Source organism: Phacochoerus africanus, chromosome 1 (genome assembly GCF_016906955.1).
Source record: "Phacochoerus africanus isolate WHEZ1 chromosome 1, ROS_Pafr_v1, whole genome shotgun sequence".
NCBI classification, from domain to species: Eukaryota; Metazoa; Chordata; class Mammalia; order Artiodactyla; family Suidae; genus Phacochoerus; species Phacochoerus africanus.
Genome location: NC_062544.1, coordinates 104,403,573 through 104,428,876, shown reverse-complemented (window position 1 = coordinate 104,428,876; position 25,304 = coordinate 104,403,573). Strand labels below are relative to the sequence as shown.

Sequence of the window (25,304 nt, the reverse complement as noted above, 5' to 3'; positions counted from 1 at the left end):
TTTTTTCTAATGCTTTTTTAGGGCCACACCTGTGGCATATGGGAGTTCTTAGGGTATGGGTCAAATCAGAGCTACAGCTGCTGCCCTACACCACAGCCACAGCAACCCCAGATTCGAGCCGAGTATGTGACCTACACCACAGCTCATGGCAAGGCCGTATCCTTAACGCACTGAGCGAGGCCAAGGGTCAAACCCGCATCTTCATGGATTCTAGTTGGGTTTGTTTCTGCTGAGCCTCAATGGGAACTCCCGGATCAGTGTATTTTAGAGGCTGTTCTTTGCCACTTTGGAGGTGGTGGCAGAGGTAGGGCACAGATTGAAAGCTTACTGCCCACTGCCCCGCTCTCGGCAGGTCTGTTGGCTTGGCTCTGGGTTCAGCAGAAATGGGCTGGCTTTCAAGAACAGTCAGTGCCTGCCAGGTTTTCCTCTTCTGTATTTGTTCCTGCCACACTCACAACCCCAGAGCCCAGAGTTTCCCCCATCCCCTCAATCCTCCCCCCAAGTCCCTGAGGATGCAGAAATATACAAGATTTTGTGAAAGGAGCATTACTGTGGGTAAAAAGTGCTGCCAGCCATGTCAAATTAACAAAGGATGTTACGGCCATCAAGCCTGCAGCCAGTGCAGCGGCCCTCAATTGTGTACCTGCAGAAGGTTCCAGATGAAGAAAAGCAGGATACTGGCCCTAAATAGTAAAGATGCATATCAAAGGAATAATTTCAATGAACCTCAACTCTTACATTTTTCCCATACATAGAAATACATTCAATTCATTAACTTGAGATGTCTGCTTTTCTTTAATAGTAATCTTTGGACTTTCCAATGACCTGGTTTTTATTGCAAAACTCCTATATATCCTAGCTCCTCCCTAAACTCTTCCTCGCAGTCCCTTGGAGTTGTCTGAAAGGCTGTCTTCCAGGCTAAAGTCCTCAGTTTTTCTGCTGAATAAACATAATTCTCAACTTTCAGGTTGTGCTTTTTTTTTTTTTTTTTTCAGTTGCCATTGCTCATCAGCACATGAGTGCAGGTTTTGGAGCAATGCTGCCTTAATGGTTGAACTTAGAGGAGTGAATTAAAAATAAGAGGAAAAATATCTGGTAGAAACATGCTGTGTGACTTCAGTTCAAAACTGGGTCATTAACATCAGGCAAGACTTCCCTGACATGTTTGCAGTTGGTGGAAGGTGATTTTGCTTCTGTGACCTTACTTCCTCCCACTGCAGTTACACACTGAGTCTCTCAATCCGGTCTGGTCCTTTTTCTTTTTTCTGAGTTGGGTGTAAATGCTGCATGATGCTTTCCCATCTCAGTGACCACAGACACTCTATCCAGGGAGAAATACACACATGTCAGTTGGCATATATGACCCCCTTTTTTTTCTTCTTTTTTAGCCACATCTGCTGTATATGGAGCTCCCCCAGGGAGGGATGGAATACGAATTGCAGCTGAGACCTATGCCACAGTTGTGAGGACAACGGATACTTAACCCACCCCACCGGACTCAGAAACAACGCAGGATTCTTAACCTGCTGCACCACAGGAGAGCTCCCACATGACGCCCTCTTAGAACTGTGCACAACAAGCATTGACATCTGGAGGCGTTTCTACCATCCAAGAAGGAAAGGGCTGGAGTAAACATTGGAAGCTGGAGATGAATGGGAGAGACAGAGTCTGCTACAAAGGAAGCTTTGGTTTCCCGTCCTCTGAGATAAGCTTTACGGTGCCTGGCACCTGTGCCACTTCATTTGGAAGAAGATGACTGGGATGGCGAGGAGCACACAGGGGAGATGCTCCCTCCTGCCCCCACCGGTGCTCAGAGAGACCTTTCCTGTCTGCTTGGAGCCAGAGCTGCCTCTGGAAATATCTAAGTCTCCTCTATTCTTGTCAAAGCAATGAGCCTGCTTTTGCCCTTTGGAAGCCAGGAGGGAGTCAGGAGGAGGAGAGCAAGCACTATCTGCTGCCACAGCCCCTCCCCTCCATCTTCATAAGCCCCTTTGTGATCTGGGCCTCCCAGAGAGGTACATGGCTGTGTTATAATGGCCTCTATCCTATAGCCAGTAGAGGCACCTCTCCATATAAGCACTCCTTCCAGCCCCAAACACTAAGCCTTAAGAATCTCCCAGTGCTGGTAGTTCCCATCGTGGTGCAGTAGAAATGAATCTGACAAGTATCCATGAAGATGCATGTTCAATCCCTGGCCTCACTCAGTGGGTTAAGGATCCGGCATTGCTGTGAGCTGTGTTGTAGGTTGCAGATGTGGCTTGGATCTAGTGTTGCTGTGGCTGTGGCTGTGGCACAGGCTCGCAGCTGTAGCTCCAATTCAAACCCTAGCCTGGGAACCTCCATATGCCTTGGGTGTGGCCCTAAAAAAAACAGAAAAAGAAAAAAAAAAGTCTCCCAGGGCAGGCACTGCTCTCAACAGTGGAAGTTACCCTCTGTGCACTTGGTCAGCAGTGGGCACACAGAAAGGGAAAAAAAGAGTTCTAATGGCTTTACCAGAAGCTTCAGCAAAGAGGACAGTCCTGTCACTGCTTGGGCTTTGCAAGAGAGAAATACCTTTCTTCCTTCCTTGCCAGTGACCTTGGCCTGAGAATGAGCAGGCTGGGGGGGAGGCTGGTAGGCTAGTCTCCGAGAAAGGTGTGGAGGGCCCTTTGAGGGGAGGGGCTGCCAGAGTGGGGGTCCTGGGATTCTACTTCAAGGGCTGAGATATCAGGGGCAGTAGAAGAAAGGGGCCATAAAGCAATCCGGGTGGTGTGGCATTTATGTTCATTATCATATAGAAGCTATAAACCACACCACCAACATGGGAAAAACCTCCTCTCCATTCACTGAAAATATCAAGCTCTTCTCAGTAACCCTGAGAAAACTGCTCCCAGGAGGCAAGGGGGGAGCTAAGACAGAGTTTTGCAGCAAAGGGCAGGTAGTAGGAACAAAAGATTACTGCTAATAATAGAAAACCAGGTATCTCACTTTTCTATCTGTGGGAAGATGCAAGGCCTGGGCTCAGTGAAGTCATTCCTTTGATATGCACCTCAGCTATCCTATGTTTTCACATCCTGAGTTTCCTTACGGCTTACTTTGGGAGTGGCTGCAGTCTGGTGGCTGCTGGATGGCAGGTATTCTTTGTTTCCTTCCTGGGTTCCCTCAGGGTTCACTGGCTCGTCCTTGGAGGGGGCTGTAATGGCTCATGACTGTGAGGACCTTTGTTTACTCATATGACAGGCAATATCTTATTTCTCACTGTCATGGTCCCAAGTGCACTACCATGGATACTCCTGCAGGGACAGACAAGGGGAGAAAAGGAAAGAAAGAGTTACCCAGGACTCCACGCTGCATGCCAGGTTCCAGTGAGTTGATATGCTGAGGGGTTTCCCATCATCCAGGAACAAATTCTTTTTTTTTTTTTTTTTTTTTTTGCTTTTTAGGACCATACCTGCGGCATATGGAGGTTCCCAGGCTAGGGGTCATTTTGATGCTACAGCTGCCGGCCTATGCCACAGCCACAGCCACGCCAGATCCAAGCTTCCTCTGCAAACTACACCACAGCTTATGGCAAAGCCAGATCCTTAACCCACTGAGCGAGGCCAGGGATCGAACATGCAACCTCATGGTTCCTGGTTGGATTCGTTTCTGCTATGCCACAACCGGAATTCCAAGAACAGATTCGTGAATAGCTCAGGCTCAAGCAGAGAAGTGAGAGCAAAACAAACGCAGGGGAAGAAAGCAACATGTCTGAAGCAAGTTGCACCTGCTTAGATGAGAATGAACTAAAAGCAGAAGGCCCCCACCCCACTGCCAGCCCCAACCACAAATTCTGTCCAATCTTGTGTTCCCTCTGGGTTGGTCTCCAAGGGAAACTAGAATGACACAGTGAAGAAGCATGGGCTTTGCAGGCAGAGAGACCTAACCCTAAATCCCACATTTCTAGCCATATGACTTCAGTCATACAACCCCTTGGGCCATCTGTTTTTTCATCTATAAGATAGAAACAAGGAACATCTCCTAAGAAATTTTGTGAGCATTAAACTAAGACAGCCAAAACTCTATGTACAAGGACTGGTATATACTAGCTACCGAACAAGAATGCTTTCCCCCCCTTCTCCTTTCTAGTGTCCACTGTTTACTCCATTGCCATTTAGGAGGTTCAGATCAGTGAGGAAGAAGTCCCTAACAGCGAGAGGCCACACCTCTAGTGGGTGCCTGAGGGCCTGGTGGAGCGCCCCAGCCCAGGGAGCCAGTAGGAATGCGGGTTATGCGCCTCTGGGCTGCAGTAACAGAGACCCTGCTGAAGGCAGCCATGGACTCGCCAACGGGCTTCTCACCTCCTCCCCCTGCTCTTTCACCAAAAAAAAAGTCCCTCTGAGCTGCTAGCTGGGATGGTCCTCTGTGCCTCACCCAGGCAGGCCTGCCAGAAGGAGTCTGGGCTGGAACAAGCAGACACACCTCTCCGAGTCACTGTGCAAGATGACACAAAGCTGAGTGTCTCCATTTCGTGATCCAGAGAAAGAGGTGAGCAGGCAACTTCTACCATTTGAACTGAAGAGAAGGGTTGAGTCAATGGGGAAGCCCTCTTCTTGGGCTGGAGCTGGCGTCTGACCTGGGGGCAGTGCAGTTCTCTAGGGCAAAAAGCATCTGACCTGAGGAGGTCCTTGGGAAAACCCACTGCCCTTAGCCTTCTATCTGCACCCCCTGGGTTTGCCCCATAAGCCTCTGGAGGCAAGGAGCAGCTTCAGAAGAAGGAGTAATACTTGCAGTGTGAGGGACAGTAAGGAGGAATAATCAGCCCAGGGATTCCGGGCACTACGTATAGGGACAGAAGAGAATAGTTACATAGGTGGTTGGAGAAGTCCCTGTAGGTGGCTATAGATAGAGAGGGAGACCAAAGGAACTGTAAGTTCACAATTGCTCAAGAAAGCCATCAGAACATCTTGGAATGAAGCGAGCTTGCTTAACTATAAAACCACAAGTGAAAATACAAGATATGCCTCAGGTCATTCAGTGAAAGATAAAATGAGGTCTGCATTGAAGTTTAGCAAGATAAGGATCCTTAGGACCAAGGACAGAAATTTAAGGGAAGGATGACATTCCAAAGTAGGAGACCTTCATTATACAGAAATCTGAGATGATTCAACATATTTTAATGTATGTTATCACCCTTCTGCTGATTTGAATAAGCTCTATGACAGTCCTAGTTTGACCTCATAAGGTCAAATATTCTCTTACCCAATATGAAGGAGGAGCTAGCGATGTAAGCCTGACATCTACTTGAAAAACGAGGAAGAAGGCGGTCTTTTCCTGTTCCCCACTTTCCTTAGATTACAAAGTGGGCTGACGGTGGTAGATCAAGGAATAAGTAGGCAAGAATATTTTCTGTAAAACAAGCATATAATGTCTGCTCCTCCTGCCATAGGTCTGAGATTTCAGTGGGATTTGTTTGTACAGTATGACCTCCAAGGGAAATGGGGAGTTTAGAGGCCCTAACTGAAGGTCAAGGGTAAAGCCTCTAATACACCGAATCCAATACTCATCAAACACTTGTATTTTTCCCAAGATTCTCAAAGCAGAATTTTGAATGACAGCTTAGGTATATAAAATTAGAAGAATTGCAGCTAGCTCCGACTGTCTCTTTAAGACAGGGTCCCATCACCTACCATTGTTTTCCAGCCATTATCCTTCACTTGTTCAGGCGCTCTGCTCAAACTCACCACTAGAGGGAGTGCGAGTCTTGTTCTCAACAGGTTCTGGCTCCTGGCCTCAGGAGTCACTGGACAGCAGCCCACTAGCTACAGCCTCGAGGTACCAGGCAGTGCCACTTCCCTCCATCCCAGGCAGTGCCACTTCCCAATTCCTCCCTCATACTGCACCTTTCTGGTCCACAGGAGATGGTGGGGCCAGCAGGTATAAGGAGTCACTCATACTGCAAGCAGGGGTGGAGAGAGCCCTGACCCAAGAGTCAGGAATTCCTGATTCTAGTCCAGGCTCTGCCGAAAACTCACTTCATCACCTCTCTTGGCCTCAGTTTTCTCATTTGTAAAAAGAGCAAGTTGAACTAGGTAGCCTCCATGTTCCTTCTCTGGCCTAATGCATGTGAGTCTGGGATCACCATGTCTAGACTCTCAGACCAATGCAACCTACGCAGGAGGTGTGGGAACTGGACTGGGGCACAGAGCTCCTCGTAGAAAATGCACACATGTGAGCAAAGTTTTGCCAACAGTTCCGCATGATCCTTCCATCCCAGGTTAAGCACTCCTGGTATAGGGGTGTGAACTTACCTGGGAAAGCGTTAGTGAACCTAGCAAAGACTGCCTCTTCGAGGAACTGCACAGAGAGCTAACAACCCAGAAGTCATGTCTATGTCCCTTCCATGGTCTTCTCCATGAATTCATTATATAGCCCCATCATGATGGAGCTCCAGCTGGTACTGGGGAGGGGACACATTTTGTATCAAAATGGAGGTGGCTACTTGAGACCTGAAAAGTCCAAAAGAGGTATCAGACTATGCCTGGTCTGATTCCAATTTGATGTGTTTATTCAAGTATGCATTTAATAGAAGGGCCCATTTTTACCAGGCAGAGCAAGTATAAATGGCCAGAGATGAGAGAGAGCATGTCAGGTTCCCAGAACCGCACAAGTGGAAATGTCTGGTTGTAGGGAAGGAGGGCGAGAGAGGAGGACAGAGGGAAAGACTGGGGACCTGAGCTGCCATGTTAAAGGATTTGAGTTTTATCCGGAAAAGTTATAAGTAGGAGAATGAAACAGTCAGATTTGCACATTAGGCGGTTCCCTACTTGCACACCGGAACTTGTACTCTGGTCAGGCCTCAATGACATTGGAAGTCTGGCTGATAAACAATTCGAAGACACAGTCTTTTCCTGGCCGTTTCCATTTCCTGCTCCCCCATGTCCTCCAGGCTCTTCTCTCAAGATGGTTACACCTCGGCTGACTCTCTGGTTTATTATGCCGCTTTGCTGTCTATTATAACGGGGCTCAACCAGAGATCCCCATTTCTGGCAGACGACAAGGAGACTAGTTCTAGGTGCTCAGCCCTCCTCCCAGGATTTTGGGTAATCTATCACATGGCAACATCTTCTCGTACCTTCCATTTGGTTGTCGTTCATATTTACCTGTGCCAAACGGTCTTTCCTGCTCTTGGAGTTTCTACTTTTTTCTGCCTCAATTATTGGCTTACTCACAGTTCCCTGTGTATGCCCTTCCTTACCCACACAGATGGAGGAAATATAGATTCTTATATTGTTTACCAACAGAAAGACTCTCAAGTGGAAGGGGGTATCTTACAACTAGGAACAGTTCCCCATCCTTATTGTCCTCCTGCAGGGAGCTCTTTTGCCAACTAGTAGAGAGTAGAGTGGCATTTGAATTCCATATTCATAATCTCTTTCCACTAATACACTGCCCCTAAATGCTATTTGCCCCTTAACTGCTCTGAGCATCAGTTTTTGGTTTTTGTTTTTTGTTTTTTTCTTTTTTTTTGCTACACTCATGGCATATGGAAGTTCCCAGGCCAGATACTGAATCCTAGCCAAAGTTGTGACCTGCACCACAGCTATGGCAATGCCAGATCCTTAACCCACTGCACTGGGCCAGGGATCAAACCCGCACTGCCACAGAGATAACACCAGATTCTCAAACTGCTCCACCATAGTAGGAACTCTTGAGCATCAGTTTTTAAATCTGTGAAATGAGAATAATGCCACCTGCCCTATAGTTTGCTGTGAGGACTGCATGAGGTCATGACATAGGAGAGTACATGGCCCAGAGCAAGCATTCCAAAATGTCCGTTCCAATTGAATCCAACAGGATAAGTCTCCTCTTCTCTAGTTTGATCTCAAAGAATTCTTCTCTAGTGCTGACCATGTAAAACCAAGCCTGGGCTCAAATATTTTTGGAATGAGTTTACTCATCTTATAACAATGAAAGGGGTGACATCCAAGTGAAACTACTTTTTAGCACTTAATTTGCACACAATTCACTTTTTGGCGGGGGGGCTCTTTTCAGGGCAGCACTCAAAGCATATGGAGGTTCCCAGGCTCGGGGTCAAATTGGAGCCACAGCCATTCACCTACACCACAGCCACAGCAATGCCAGGACCGAGTGCATCTGTGACCTACACCACTGTTTATGGCAATGCTGAATCCTTTAACCCACTGAGCAAGGCTAGGGATTGAACCCACATCCTCATGGATAATAGTTGGATTCTTAACCCTCTGAGACACAACAGGAACTCCCACAATTCACTTTTAATTATGCTTCTTTTTTTTCTGTTCAGAAAATGTCTCATTAAAATGTAATCAGTTTCCCCTTGAGTTGCTACTAATCAGATTCTCTTTTCTTGATTCTGCTCTTACTGGGAGTCAGCAACCCAGCTTTCCAGATGGGAAATGTTCAGCAGAGTCAGGAAGCCTGGAGGGGCCCCCAGATGTTGTCTCTAAGCCCCCGTTTGATGGCCCATCCCTTAATATAGGACACAGTGGCCAAGAGGAATGAACGTTTTCTAAGAATCTGGAGTCCTGGCTCTAAGGCTCTGCTGTGGCCTTAGGCAGACCATCTTGTATCTCCAGGCCTCAGATTTCCCACCTGTCAAAGGAGAGCAGCAGAAAGAATGATGTCTAAGCTCCCTTTCATCTCCCTCAATCTGGAACACAGACCATACTCACAGCTGCCTGGCATCTGTAAGTGATGTGGGTACTTACTATGATGGGTAGGGCTAGCATACAGACTGACCTGAGGGCTGGGAGAAGGGGTGCTCCCTGTTGGTGCCTCTCTAGCCACCTGAGACCTCTCTGCAGCATGACATCCAGCTGAGATGGCCAATTGAACCTCCTTACTTTGGTAAGACTTCTACCTAGGTGAGCATTGGCCTGAGGCTCAGACTCAGCCACAGGCTGTGTTGGTATCCTGAGAGGCAGAGAGAGGAGGGCAGCAAAATCCCCTCCCTCTGCCATGCCAGGCAAAGCAGCAGGGATCAGAACTACAGGGGATATTAGGCAATCATGAGTTATTAAGTTACATAAGCATTTGATGTGGGGAGCTGCCAGATGCATTCTTGGTTGCCTAAACCAGGTGCCTGGAACAACTGCATCAATCTCAGAATATTCTGCAGGCCAGGGTCACCAAAACAACCAGCAATGACAGGAACTGGAGTGAATAACCTCGGTCTCTGCATGAGAACAGGGGCCCTGATACATCACCCAGGTTCTTAACTCTGTCTTCTTTCAGGGGCCAGTTCATTCATTCATCCAACAAATGTTAATTTAGCATCTATTATGTGCTGGGACTGTTCCAGGCTCTGGGGATACAGCAGTGAATGAAACCAATGAAGCTGCTGACCTCCTGGGGCTTACATCCTCATAGGTGATGACATTAATGTTCTACTTTCTATACCCAGGTACTGTCCCAAGTGTTTCTCTGTTTTATCGCTTTTAATACTTATTTAACTACTTAGGCTATCTCATATACAGTCCAAATTCAGACTTCACCAACTGTCCACAAACAGTTCCTCATAGCATTTCCGCCCCCAAATCCAGAATCCAATTTAGGACCATATATTTCAGTTAATTGTCATGTCTTTTGAGACTTCATTAATCTGGAACAATTATTCAGCCTTTCCTTGACAGACACACCCTTTTTTTTTCTTTTTCCTTTTTTTTTTTTTTTTTTTTTTTGCCATTTCTTGGCCCGCTCCAGCGGCATATGGAGGTTCCCAGGCTAGGGGTCGAATCGGAGCTATACCCCCTGGCCTATGCCAGAGCCACAGCAACACAAGATCTGAGCCGTGTCTGCAACCTACACCACAGCTCACGGCAACGCCGAATCGTTAACCCACTGAGCAAGGGCAGGGACCGAACCCGCAACCTCATGGTTCCTAGTCGGATTCGTTAACCACTGCGCCACGATGGGAACTCCTTCTTTCTTTTTTTGACTGCGCCCACAGCCAGCAGAATTTCCCGGGCCAGGGATCAAGCCAACACCACAGCAGTGACTTGAGCCATAGGAGTGACAATGCAGAATCCTTAACCTCTAGGCCACCAGGGGACTCCAACAGACACATTCTTTTTCCTTTTTTTTTTTTTGGCCACCCTGCAGCATATGGAATCAGGAATCAGATCTGAGCCACGACTGCAAGCTATGCCTCAGCAATGCTGGATCCTTTAATCCACAGTGTCGAGCTGGGTATGGAACCTGTATCCTGGTGCTGTGGAGACGCCAATGATCCTGTTGCACCACAGTGGGAAGGAACTCCAACAAACACATTCTTAACACACCACACATACACCCAGATACACACAGGAATGAGGTCCCATTCTTTCTGTCCTAACTTGGGCAATTCTTGTTACTGCCAGCGAGTGAAGAGTTGGTGGCATCTGAACACAGCTTCATAACCTTGTATAACCAGCCATCTCACAGAAATCAGAGATATGCATTATCACTACCTGTACTATACAGGTAAGGAGACCGAGGCACAGAACAGGTGAAGTAAGTTGCCCCAAGTTACACAGCCAGTAAGAGGCTATACGCTGTGTATTTTTATTATAGCAATAATAATAAACCTTTTATGTGCACAAAGATGTTTACAGGTTACAGATGGGACATCAGGCAGTTCTATAGAGCAGGCAAAACAGGAGGCACCACAATCATTATCTTCAATATCCTCTTACACATGGCTGCCTTGACACTTTAGGCAGGTGTGTAAGTGAGAAAAAGGGTCCAGGAAAGGAATTCCGAGGTGTACTTTGCAATGCTCCATCAGGAAAGGATGATATGGTTCAAAAAACAGAGGTATATTCTACTTTACAAGTGTTGTCTGGGCCTAATGGTTTCTGCTGCCTTGGAGAGAGAAAAGTCCCGGCAGGCAGCAGCCCAGCAGCACCTAGAGGAGACCCCAATTCACACACCAACCACACACCAACCACAGAGCTGATCCAATCTGGCAGTGCCCTGTGTGGTGGCCCCTCCCAGGGGACTGGCTGAACTCAAAAGTCTTGGCCTGCAGAACTCAGTATGCTCCAGACCAGGCAGTGGGGCAGCCCAGCTGAGGAGCATGGGGCACCTGTGAGGAGAAAGTTTATACCCAGAATAGGCAGTTCCATGGAGAGAGAGAAGATGAGGGCTTGGGGAAGGGGGCGAGGATGAAGAGTGATCACTTAATGGGTTTGGGGTTTCCATTTGGGGTGTTGAAAAGTTCTGGAACTAGGGAGTTCCCTTTGTGGTTCAGCAGGTCAAGAACCCTAGTTCCATGAGGATGTGGATTCGATCCCTGGCCTTTCTCAGTGGGTTAAGGGTCCAGCGTTGCCACAAGCTGTGGCATAGGTCAGGAATGGAGCTTGGATCTGGCATTGCTGTGGCTGTGGCTGTGGAAGCTCTGACTGAAACACTAGGAGGTATGCCGCCGCCCCCCACCCCGCCAAAAAGTTCTAGAACCAGGTAGTAATGATGGTTGCACAACATTGTGAATATACTAAAAGATACTAATTGTACATCTCAGAATTATTAAAACGGTGAATTTCATATTATGTGAATTTTACCTTAACAATAAAAAAAGGAGTTCCCGTTGTGGCACAGCGGAAATGAATCCAACTAGGAATCATGAGGTTGTGGGTTCAATCCCTGGCCTCGCTCAGTGGGTTAAGGATCAGGCGTTGCCGTGAGCTGTGGTGTAGGTCGCAGACACGGCTCAGATCTGGTGTTGCTATGGCTGTGGTGTAGGCCAGCGGCTACAGCTCTGATTGGACCCCTAGCCTGGGAACCTCCATATGCCACGGGTGTGGTCCTAAAAGGACGAAAGACAAAAAAAAAAAAAAAGGGAGGTAGGAGGTCAGGGTTGGCTTAGCAACTAAATGATATGAGGTCTTTGGGTTGGTATCTATTATTGACAGGATTGGATTCCAATCTACCATTTTGCTATTTTTTTTGTATTTTGTTTGTTTGTTTTTTGTTTTTTCTAGGGCCGCATCTGCGGCATATGGAGTTTCCCAGGCTAGGGGTCCAATTGGAGCTGTAGCCACCAGCCTATGCCAGGGCCACAGCAACGCGGGATCCGAGCCACGTCTGTGACCTACACCACAGCTCACAGCAACGCTAGATCCTTAACCCACTGAGCAAGGCCCAGGATTGAACCCATAACCTCATGGCTCCTAGTCGGATTCATTAACTGCTGAGCCACGACGGGAAGTCCTCTTTTGTATTTGTTACAGCTGTTTCTTGTTCCTGTCCTGCCTTCCTTTGGATTAATCAAGTACCATTTTAATTCATTTCCCTTCATTGGCCTATAAGTTATATATTCCTGTATTTTTTATTGATTATCTTAGAAACTTTAATAGTCCTCTCTGTTTCATTGCAGCTTGCCTTAAGGTAGGACTTAAACACATCATTATTATTATTATTATTATTATTATTTGGCTTCACACTTGTTGAACTACTCAAAAACCGTATAAATGTATGACTCCATTTATTCCTCCATTTACACTCCCATTTTGTGCTATTGCTTCATATATTTTTATTAAATGTAAATGAACTAAACACTCCATTTTAAAAGACAATGATAAGAAATACAGACTGTGCCACCCTCGAGTTTCTAGTTGGAATGCTCATAGATGGGGCTATTGTGAATGTGGGGTTCTATGTGCTGGGGTGCTAAGTCTGTCGCTCTTCTGCCCACTCACCAAGCTCAGGAGATCTGCAATGGCTATGAGCTGTGCAGGCTCCTTGTGCAGGTGCACATGGCTCCAGGATCCAAAAAGTGTTTCAAGTAATACACCAATCAAATTTGGAAGGATGGGAATCTTCAAAATGTCTGAGAAATCAGCTTGGACACTGAGCATCATAAGATTCATTTCTAAATATATGTACTGGTATAAATATAAGAAATTAATCCAAGAAAACAGAGGAGTTAACAAGTACTGAAAAGACAGAAGAGATCATAATGAAGGTTCTACAAAGACAGATTTCAGAGATGAATAGAAAAGGGAGTACTTCCCAGCATATTTTTGGAGGCCAAACCAGGCCAGGACATTATAAGAAAGAAAAATTACAGGGCAATATCTCTCATGAACACAGATATAAAGATTCCAAGAGAATCCAATTATTTTTTTTTTAAATGACCATAGCCATGAGGTCATTTTTTTTCCAGGGATTTAAAACAAGAAAATCTATCAATGCAGTTCACCAAAAACTTAACAGAATAAGGGAGGAAAACTACTACATGATCACCTCCATAGATAAGGGAAAAGTAATGGATCACATTTAAGTTGGTATATGATAAAGACATTCCAACAAGTAAGGGGAAAAAGTCTCTACACCTAACATTACAATTTGGGGTTAAAGACATAGACTATTTTCACAAAATAGTAACAAAGCCTTTGAGAGCTGAGAAGGTCAATTTGCAACAGTGGGGATTCATTTAATGTCATGAAATAAATCTTGTGTCTGCAGCCGAGTTTCCTACAGTCTCCCTTCGTGTAGCCTCAGACTGCAACATGAATCATTTTTATCTCCTGCAAGAACACAGGTGATGAAGCCAGAGGCCTGCTTGAGGGCAACCTCCTCACAAAATGTAGTCTACGCTGGAGGAACGGGAGGAGTGCTGACAGGAGGATGACCTTTCGAAGGCCTCCCTAGAGATGCTCCTTCCTAAGTAGAGGAAGACGTGGCTGCGACTTTTCTGAAATATTTCTGAGAGGTGTTTCTTGAACTTCTCGCCCATGAAGGCATAGATTATAGGGTTCACACAGCAGTGGGTGAAGGAAATGGTTTCTGTGACATGGGTAGCATAGATCAACCGCTGGCTCATGACACATCCATCCAAGATGTGCATGCTGTGGAGGGAATTAAGGAAGAGGACCACATTGAACGGGACCCAGAAGAGTAAAGAGGCCACCACCACGATGAGCACAAGCCTGATGGCCTTGGTCTTGTTGTGGTTCTGGCAACTTTTCAGCTGGTGCAGGATGCTAACGTAGCAGAACATAAGGATGGTGAATGGGATCAGCAGGCCTAAGATATTCATTTCAAAGTGGATGAAGATCTTCCACTTCAGAGTCTGTTGATTGTAAGACGAATAACACTGGAGAACGCCATCTTCAGAGGCCACTTGGTAAAACACAAGCAGCGGGCTGGTGGCCACAAGGGCAATGAGCCACACAGCCAGACTCAGGACAGTGCCCATTCTGGTGGTCCTCACCTTCATGGCATACACAGCATGGACAATGGCCAGGTACCTGTCCACACTCATGAGGGTGATAAAGTACATGCTGCTGAAAAAGCCAATGTAGTAAAAGCCAGAGACCACCTTGCACATCACAGACCCAAACACCCATTGGTCCAGCTGATAGTGGGTCTGAAAGGGGAAGGAGAAGACAAAGAGCAGGTCAGACAGAGCCAGGTTCAAGAGGTATATGTCTGTGATGCTCCTCAGCTTCTTGCAGGCGACAAGGACCAGGATGACCAGGCTGTTTCCCAGAAGACCACATACAAACAGGAGGCAGTAAAAGACAGGAAGAAGCAAACTGCTTTCTTTCTGGATAAGTTCCCCATCGCAGGGGCTTGAGACGATGTCAGGATAGTAGTAGTCAGTTATTGCTGTCACATTGGACTGGAGTGTAAAATCCATCAACACAGGAGGACCTTGCCACAAAGGCACCTAAGAGAAACACATTTCTTAAAAATATTTTTGCTTAACAATAAGAGCTGAGACTTCCCGTTGTGCTCAGTGAAACGAATCTGACTAGCATCCAGGAGGACACAGGTTCCATCCCTGGCCTCTCTCAGTGGGTTAAGGATCTGGCTTTGCCGTGAGCTGTGGTGTAGGTCACAGACACAGCTCGGATCCTGCATTGCTGCTACAGCTCTGATTCGACCCCTAGTCTGGGAACTTCCATATGCTGTAGGTGTGGCCCTAAAAAGCCAAAAACATAAAAAAATAAAATAACAAGGGCTGAATTGTGCCCCCCCACTCAAGTTCAGATGTTGAAGCCTTAAAGCCCTGTTCTGGAATCAATGTGTCCTTCCAAAATTTGTGTGTTGAAACCCTACCCCCATTGTGATTAGGAGCTAGAGTCTTTGAAAAGAAAATGAATTAGAGGTCATGAGAGTGGAGCCCTTATGGATGGGATGAGTGCCATTATAAGAATCACAAGAGAGGAGTTCCCGTCGTGGCTCAGTGGTTAACAAACCTAACATCCATGAGGATGCACATTTGATCGCTGGCCTAGCTCAGTGGGGTTAAGGATCTGGCATTGCCATGGGCTGTGGTATAGGTTGCAGACATGGCTTGGATCCCACGTTGCTGTGGCTGAGGCATAGGCTGGTGGCTACAGCTCTGATTTGACACCCTAGCTTGGGAGCCTCCATATGTGTGGGTGGGGCTCTGAGAAAAAAAAAAAAAAAGAGAGAATCACAAGGGAGGAGTTCCCTGGTGGCTCAGCAAGTTAAGAATCTGGTGTTGTCATTGCTGTGGCATGGAATCCATCCCTGGCCTAGGAACTTCCACATGTGGGGCCAAAAACAAAAAACAAAAAAAAAACAACCAACACAAGAGAGCTTGCTTCCTCTCTCTGCGCTAGGCTTTGTGAGGATACTATGAAAATTTGGCAGTTTGCAACGTGAGAGAAGGCTCTCACCAGAGCCTGATTGTGTATGCCCCATGATCTTGGACTCTGCAGCCTCTAGAACTGTGAGAAATACATTTTTGTTGTTTATCAGCCATCCAGTCTGTGGTATTCTGTTATAGGAGCCCAAACTGACCAAGACACCCCTAATGTCACTATATTTGGAGATAGGTCATTAAGGAGGTAATTAAGTTTAAATGAGGTCATCGGGTGAAGCCCTAATCCACCTGGACTGGTGTTTTTGCAAGAAGAGGACAAAGTGAGGAGGTAGCTAGTGGGCTCTTACCAGGAATCCAATTTGTCAGCACCTCACTCTTGGGCTTCTAGCCTCCAGAACTGTGGGAAAATAAATTCCTGTCATTGAAGGCACTCAGCCTGTGGCGTTTTGTTATGGCAGCCTAAACAGACTAATACAGGAGCTTAATGGGACCTCTCTGACTTTTCTACTCAAATTTTCTCTAAATCTAAAAGGTTTCTAAAAAGTAAAGCCTGTAAGCATTTTTTAAATTAATTTTTTTTAATTTTTTTCTTTTTTATTAGAGTATAGTTGATTAACAGCATCATGTTAATTTCTACTCAACAGCATACTGGCTGGCAGATATATATATATCTTTTTCTCATATCATCATCCATCATGTTGTATCCCAAGAGATTGGACATAGTTCCCTGTGCTGTAGAGTAGACCCCCATTGCTTATCTGTTCCAAATGTAACAGCCTGCATCTATTAGCATTTTTTAATAGTTGAAAACTGCCCAGGCTGATGAAGATGGAGGGATTGGGTGGGATAAGAAAAGCCAAAATTTGCAAAGTACACTTAAATACCTGCAGTTCCTTCTTCCGGAATTAGCAACTGCTAACATATTATATTTGCTTTGGATGTTTTTCTTTCCTCCCCTCCTCCCTCCCTTCTGCAATAGAGATGAGGCTAAATTCCCTTTAACTACACAATTTACCCCCCACACCCCAGGGGGTTTCACAGTTTAGCAATTACAACCAGTTTGGGATGTATCATTCCAAACTGTTTCCCCTTTTGCTTGTGCATGTTTATATGTCTCCATAAACAATATAAAATATTGTTTTGTGTTTGCTTTTAACATAAATGATGTACTATTACAACTCTCATTTTGTATCTTGCTTTTGTTGTTCCCACATGTTAAACAGTTACAGAAATATAGCCACACCATACTAAAGAGTTCAGTTCCTTAACTGCTTTCATAAATACTATAAATAGCTAATTTAAAAATGCAATAGAAAAAATAATTCCAGTCATACTAGCAACAAAAATGACTAGGGGAGTTCCCGTTGTGGCGCAGTGGTTAACGAATCCGACTAGGAACCATGAGGTTGCGGGTTCGGTCCCTGCCCTTGCTCAGTGGGTTAACGGTTCGGCGTTGCCGTGAGCTGTGGTGTAGGTTGCAGACGCGGCTCGGATCCTGAGTTGCTGTGGCTCTGGCGTAGGCCAGTGGCTACAGCTCCGATTCAACCCCTAGCCTGGGAACCTCCATATGCCGCGGGAGCGGCCCAAGAAATAGCAACAACAACAACAACAAAAAAAGACAAAAAAAATGACTAGGATTCCGTGGAACAAGCCTGATTAAAAACAGCAATTCAATTATATAAAATATCATAAAGCTTTGTCGGAGGATGTAAAGAAGACATGATTAAAAGGAAAATATGTACTGTATTTATGGAAAGGAAGACAACATTTAAAACATGATCATTCTGCTCAAACTGATATTTACATTCAAAAGCAATTTCAATCTAGACATTATTTTTCCAAGGCATTTGATCACTGGACATTCAGATATTCCTTCCCACCATGCTACTTTTCTATAATTTGAAACGCCAAGCAAGTGAGCCATTTTTGATTATATTAATTTCATTTAAGTATGTACGCAAAATAGATTTTAAAAAGTTTCTGAAGTATGGAGATGGGCCTCCTTTTTGTGTGTGTGTGGGCAGCATCTTTAAAAACAACAGTTTCCCCTCCTACATCTTCCTTCCTACTTGTCTCTTACAGGTTTTTTGTTTCTTTTTTTTTAAAATAATTTTCAATTCACTTTCCTTCTGTTCTGCTCTCCTAATATCCTGGAATAGAGGAGATCTTCAACGCATTCTTTCCCCAGATCCTTCCTACTGACACTCACTCCACACTTCCCCCATCCTCTTTTATCACTAAAATCTATAAAAAGTATTAACAATCTCTACCATTTATTATACTTGCAGAGGCATCATCTCATTTATTCTTCTTCATTCCCTCTGAAGCAGGCTCTAATATCTCTCCTTTCTATTTCTGGAGTTACTATTATACCTCAACCTCAGCTTCTATCCAGAGCCGAAAGTGACACAGAGACTGAAGCAATAGAGCCAGGACTTGAAACCACATCTATCTCCAACCTTGTTCTTTTCCACATTTCTCTGTTTTGTGGCTAAAAAACAAACGAACACAGTAAAAAGCTCCAATCTTTTGGAATCCAGACCACTTGACTTTCAAGTTCTAGATTACTTTGTAGCAGAGGGAGCTTGGGCTTATTTTTCAAACTGGGTTTCAGTTTCCCCTTCTGTGAAAGAGGGTGAATAACGACGTGCCTGAGACCCCTAAAGTGAGCGTCTAGTTAGGGATGCCTTTCAGTTAGTTTGCTTGCCAGCTTTGTTCCTTGAGAACAATACCCACATGCATTCCCTTTATCCCACAGATGCATCATATGCAGCACAGACTTCCCCCAAATACCCGGTGAGAGAAGAGATTTTATCTACCTTCCCCTTCTTGGAGGATCCTACAGGGAATCCTCCCAGCATCCTGCAGAGAAAAATGGTGTGGCTTGCTTTTCTTGGCCCTGGGCAGCCACTAAGACATAGGTAGGGTTGGTGGACCCTGGGGATACCCAAAGAGAAAAAAAGTCACTACTTCTGACAGGTTTCTTCCCTTTATCTCCGCACCGAGGACATAAAATTGTTCCTGCTTCATCCCATCCTTCTTCCCCAAGGATGCTTATTAATACATACCTTAGTTAGAGCCTTCCTTCTGGAGGGGTTCAGTGTTGCTAATTCTTTGATCTCAGAGTCCGCACTGTCATGTGTGTGCAGCTCAGTGGAGAACAGCTCATCTGCAGGTATCTTATCTCTCTGTGGTGAGTGACAGAGTAGGGGTAGGTCTACTATTGCACCCCACAGTGATTTAAAAAGTCAAAAAAAATTTGATCTCACAGAGGACAAACCAGTGGTTACCAGTGGGGAGAGGGAAGTGGGGAGGGGTAATACAGAGGCAGGGAATTAAGAGGTATGAACTATTAAGTAAGCTACAAAGACATACTATGGTAAAACATGGGGAATAGAGCCAATCTTTTATAATAACTATAAATAGAGTATATCCTTTAAAAATTGTGAATCACTATATTGTACCCCTGTGACATATAATATTGTACATCTACAGTTCAATTAAAAATGCTTAAAAGTAAAATCATGGACTTGGAGAAGAGACTTGTGGCTGCCTGATGGGAGGGGGAGGGAGTGGGAGGGATCGGGAGCTTGGGCTTATCAGACACAACTTAGAATAGATGTACAAGGAGATCCTGCTGAATAGCATTGAGAACTTTGTCTAGATACTCATGTTGCAACAGAAGAAAGGGTGGGGGAAAAAATGTAATTGTAATGTATACATGTAAGGATAACCTGACCCCCTTGCTGTACAGTGGGAAAATAAAAAAATTATAAAAAAAATGCTTAAAAGTCACACATAGTGACAATAAGTATGACTTTTACACACCAAAAATTAAAAATTAAGAAAGTTATCTCATCGAAGAACACATCCAGATGGCAAATTAGCATATGACAAAAATGCTCAACACATTATTTCATTACGGAATTGTAAATGAAAGCAACAGTTAGTTACCACTACACATCTGTTAGAATGGCTAAAATCAAAACACTAAATGGAGGAGGTGGAACAAGAGGAACTCTTTTTTTTTTTTTTTTTTTCCTTTTTAGGGCCACACTCATGGCATATGGAATTTCCCAGAAAAGTGGTCATATCAGAGCTACAGCTGCTGGCCTATGTCACAGCCATAGCAAGGCGGGATCTGAGTTGGATCCTAGTCGGGTTACTGCTGAGCCCAGATGGGAACTCCGGAACTGTCATTTATTGCTGGCAGGAAAGCAAACTGGTCCATCCACTTTGGGAGACAGTTTGGTAATTTCTTATAAAACTAAAATAGGCTTGCCATATAATCCAGTAATCACACTCCCGCAAATTTACCCAAATGAGTTGAAAACATATCCACACAAAAACTTGAGCATGAATATAGCAGTTTTATAACTGTCAAAAAGTGGAATCAGCCAAGATGTTCTTCAACAGATGAATGGATAAACAAACTATGGTAGGTAAGGTATACAACAGCATGAGACTCAGTAATTTAAAATAACCAGCTATTATCTGGTGCAACGGGGATTGTGGGGTCTCTGGAGTGCTGGGACACAGCTTTCATCCCTAGCCAGGCTCAGTGGGCTAAGGATCTGATGTTGCCACATCTGTGGTGTAGGTCACATCTGATCCCTGGCCCAGAAACTCCATATGTGTGGAGTGGCCAAAAAAACCCAAAAACCAAAAACCAAAAAACCACATGCACAAAAACCCCAGCTATCAAGCCACACAAAGACACCTTAAGTGTATATTGCTAAGTGAAAGAAGCCTGTCCAAAACTACTATATGTTACATGATTCCAATTATAGGACATTTTAAAACAGGCAAAACTATAGAGTCAGTATATGATCAGTTATTGCCTGGGATTCAGAGGGAAGGGGGGATAATGTTTCTAAACCAAGAGCACAAGATATCTTTCCATTTCTTTGAATCATCTTCAATTTCTCTCATTGATGTTATACAGTTTTCAGGGTACAGGTCTTTCACTTCCTTAGTTTAGTTTATTCCTAGGTGGGATGTTTTTAATTCAGTTTTAAGTGGGATTTTTAAAAATCTTCTCTTTCTGATATTTCATTGCTTTTTTTTTGTCTTTTGTCTTTTTTGTTGTTGTTGCTATTTCTTGGGCCGCTCCCACGGCATATGGGATGTTCCCAGGCTAGGGGTTGAATCGGAGCTGTAGCCACCGGCCTACGCCAGAGCCACAGCAACGCAGGATCCGAGCCGCGTCTGCAACCTACACCACAGCTCACGGCAACGCTGGATCGTTAACCCACTGAGCAAGGGCAGGGACCGAACCCGCAACCTCATGGTTCCTAGTCGGATTCATTAACCACTGCGCCACGATGGGAACTCCCTGATATTTCATTGTTAATGTGTAGAAACGCAGAAGATGTCTTGCTTACAGTGATGAGACTAGGCATTCCAGGAGCAGAATTGTGAAGTGAAGCATACGTGGTTTATTCCTGATGGTTGGTTGAAACCTGGCCAGTGGGCTAAGTTCAGTCATGAGCATGGAGGACAGTATTTTGCCTCAATATCAAGAGGCAAGAACCTAATTAGTCCTGACAAAACCAGATCCACTTGGTCAACTTCCAGAAAGGTCTACAACCACAAACACTTTTCCTCTGGAGTTCAGTGTATCCCAAGAAGGCAACAGAGAGATGGGGCTCATCCCTCTGGTTTATGTGGTGTAATGGATAAGTTGACAACCATGGAAGCTCATCCTCCTCCAGTGAGGAGAGGTGGAACCAGAGCTGGTCCTTCCACTACTGCGCCCCCTCCTGGAAAAATGTGGAAGAGCCTCACAGAAACAGAGAAGAAAGAGTTCCTGCCAGCACTGTTACATTTCAACTTCTTTCTTCAGATGCAATTTTGAATGGTTATGCATTCTTCCACATCTTCCTTCACGACCTCTAAATCTAAAGTTTCATCTCTTAGAAATATCTGCTGGTGCCTGAGTTAATACCTAGGTAACTCCCCTCACCCACATTATTCATGTGCTGACGCAGTTTGAGGAAAACCTCAGGTGTTTTATAAGAGTTTTGTATGTGATAAGCAAAGAGCAATGGTTCACAGAGAGTGGAACTCAGGGCCCACAGATACTGCTGATTCACATCATGAGGGTGGAAATTATGATACCTGTTTCACCTTAAGTTCTGGAGGAGCTGTACCCCTCTTTGGCTGGGCAAAGTGGGCCTAAGGGTCTGATGTGGAATTCCCCAGAGCTCAGCTCCCGGGTTGGGCTAGAATGACAGCACAGGACTTGGCACAGACGTCCTTGCTTTGTGCAAGGTAACTGAGCCCGGGCCAAGGGAGGTTGAGGGGGAGTGGGCTGACCTCCACCCTGCGTGTCTCCTGACTTCCACAAAATTGGTCCACTTGCTAGAGGCCGAGTTTGCACAACCTGACCTGGGCAGAAGCAAGCCCTGTAAGCAGAAGGGCTTCTGGGGCTGATTTATACACCAGAAGTCTTTATTGTGAATCCCTTGAGATCCTCTTATTATTGTTCTTTCTTTCCCTTTCTTTCTCTCTCTTTCTCTTTCTCTCCCTTTCCTTTCCTTTCATTTCCTGGGCCAGGGGTCGAATCAGACCAGCAGTTGCTGACCTATGCCACAGCCACAGCAATGCCAGATCCCAGCTCCATCTGCAACCTACATCACAGCTCATGGCAATGCTGGATCCTTAACCCACTGATGGAGACCAGGGATTGAACATGTATCCTCACCAAGACTATGTCAGGTTCTTTACCTGCCAAGCCAAAATGGGAACTCCAAGATCCTTTTATCTACTGCTCCTCTACACTCGGCACACTGCCTGGCGAACTGAAACTTCTCAAGAAATTGAATGACACAGTAGGCCCAGAGGAAGATGTGGGAGTCAGGTGCAGAGTTGGGGAGAGGATCAGACAGCTGGGACTGAAGGACCTCCCCTTGCTGTGGTTCCCCAGCCATCGCACAGGGCTGGCGGGGGCCCATGTAGACCTCTGTCCGCCCTTGCCCTGTGTCCCAGTTTTCCTAGGCTTTTATTAAAAAAAAAAAAAAAATCATCACATACTTATGGTTTAAAACAACAAAGTTTGGAGTTCCTGTCATGGCGCAGTGGTTAACGAATCTGACTAGGAACCATGAGGTTGTGGGTTCAGTCCCTGGCCTTGCTCAGTGGGTTCAGGGTCCGGTAAGCTGTGGTGTAGATCGCAGACGCGGCTCAGATCCCGAATTGCTGTGGCTGTGACGTAGGCCAGCAGCTACAGCTCCGAGTAGACCCCTAGCCTGGGAACCTCCATATGCCATGAGAATGGCCCAAGAAATGGCAAAAAGACAAAATAAATAAATAAAACAACAAAAATTTATTCTCTCAAAGTTTTGGAGTTCAGCCGACTGACCTCTCTCTGGGTTCCCAGGGAGAATACTTCTTCACCTGATGTGGCTCCTGGTGGCTGCCCAAGCAATCCTAGGCTTGTGGTTACATCACACCAATCTCTGCCTCTGCATGCTATGCGAACCCTCCCTCTGCATCTAGCTCATAAAGACTCTTGAGATTGCAGTTAGGATCCACTTGGATAATTCAGGATAATCTCCCTCTCATAAGATCCTTGACCTAATCATGTCTGCAAAGACTCTTTTTCCAAGTAAGGTTACATTTACATATTCCAGGGATTAGGACTTGATAGCATTGGGTGGCCTTTATCTAAACACTATGTCCTGGTTCTAAAGATACAGTCAACGATGGAGTTAAACAGAAGCCTTTGTTCCTCACCTTTGGGCCCACAGTAAGGATCCCAGCATCCTAAAGAAGGTAGCCAGAACTGAACTACACAGCCAAAATCATGCAAGACCCCCAGAATCAATGGTCTCCCCAAGTCCACTTCCTGCTGCACAGAAACATTCACTGGGTTTTGGAAGGAATATCCCGAGGGACAGACATGTTTAAAAACAACCTTTTGACAAAGGTAAGAATTTTTTTTTTTCTTGTCACACCCATGGCATGCAGAAGTTCCCAGGTCAGGGATCAAATACATGCCACAGCAGCAACCTAAGCTGCTGCAGTGACTCCAGATCCTTAACCCACTGCACAAGAGAACTCCAAGAATTTAAATTCTCCAGGACACAGATGCTGGACTGGATCTACCAGGAACATCCCATGTAAATCCAACTCCATCATGTACCTCCTAGAATCCAGAAGGCTTTCCTTCACCTTTAAATGAAAAAGATGGATGAAGGAAGCCCCAAAATCTTTATAAGGTGCCATGCTGGGGACTGAGTGATGTTGAAATGTCAGTCACCAAAGTCACAGGGAGCAGGAAGAGTCTGGGGTGTCTGTCATTGTTAGGACAGACTGTGGGGTGGGCATCTTGATTGCAAATTGGGAGATAACATCTTGGGCCGATGTCTGCGTAAGTGGTTTAATCATGGGGTTTACAGAAACAAACTGTTGGACAGTTGTGGATATCTTACTTGATTTGTGCATCCAAGGAATTCTATCAGGCAAAGAGATCTGGCTTGAGCTTTATGTGAAAGATGCAATCATGTGGTTGGTTCCCAGAGGTGTGTCAGCCCAGAGTCAGCATTCCTTTAAAGACAGGAAAGGGTGTTCCCATTGTGGCTCAGTGGGTTAAGAACCTGACATAGTGCCTCTGAGGATTCAGGTTCAATTCCTGGCCTCACTCAGTGGGTGAAGGATTGGGTGTTGCCATGAGCTGTGGCACAGGTTGCAGATGTGGCTTAGATCCCGTGATGCTGTGGCTGTGGTGTAGGCTGGCAGCTGTAGCCTGATTCGACCCTTAGCCTGGGAACTTCAAAGGCTGCAGGTGTGCCTCCCCGCCAAAAAAAGACAGGAAAGATAGGAGGACACATATTCCTAAATGTGCGTTATCTTCCTAAGCATGTAGGAACCTTGAATAGCTGGTTCCCCTTGAGCCTCCTTTGCTGTCAGAAGCAGCTCCATCTCCTCTGACTAAATAGGCTAGCCCTCTCTTGCTTTCAAAAAAATTTTTTTGGCCACGCCCACAGCCTTCGGAAGTTCCTGGATGTAGCCTGCACGGCAGCAGTGATAAGCCAGATTCTTAACCACTAGGCCACCAGGGAACTCCTAAAGTCTTATAGTTACCTCTTTGGAGGGTAATAGTGCAAGAGAATATCAGTTCTCCACTTGGCAAATAATAGATTACAGCATCTTCTGTCTCCTTTCCTCCAAAATGAAAAGAAAGAAACAACAATGTTTAAATCAACTCTCTGTGTAAACGTACAAATTACTACTATCACAGATACTTACCATAGAACATCAGGGAGGAAATGATCTCAGGTCATCTATCTGAATTCTTTCTTTACAAATGGGAATATTTAAACCCCAAGAGGTGAGGTAACTCCTTACAAAATGCACAGTAAGGTAGTGCTAGAGCTGGAGCCAAAACTTGGGTCTTGTGAAGCACAGCCTACGGGTCTTTTCATATTACACCTTATTTAAAAAATTCTCATATGATAATATTACAGAGTTGTAGATAAGACTAGTGGGAATCTGTTTAGGTTTTTTACGTTTTCCAACTGTAAGTCTACTAATGATTTTCAGGGTACAAAAGCATTTGCTGAACAAAAACTGGAAGACAGAAGCCTGAATTTAATAAAAGCATATGTTGATAATAAAGCCAGTTTATCAGAAACATTTTTGCCACCTATAGAATTAATTTCCCATATAAATTACCCTCCCCTAAAGCTGCCATAAACAGATTTTTTTCTTACTGCTAAATATTTATTTCCTATATAAGAGT

The 25,304-nt window shown here is 45.2% G+C and overlaps 1 protein-coding gene across 1 annotated transcript; it reads right to left on the bottom strand.

The window, feature by feature from the left end:
- Nucleotides 1-13,178: 13,178 nt before the first annotated feature.
- On the bottom strand, nucleotides 13,179-14,652 carry CCR8 (C-C motif chemokine receptor 8). The gene has a single exon (XM_047754360.1). It carries the CDS (start codon nucleotides 14,621-14,623, stop codon nucleotides 13,559-13,561), a length of 1,065 nt encoding a protein of 354 aa, XP_047610316.1. The 5' UTR covers nucleotides 14,624-14,652; the 3' UTR covers nucleotides 13,179-13,558.
- Nucleotides 14,653-25,304: the final 10,652 nt, after the last annotated feature.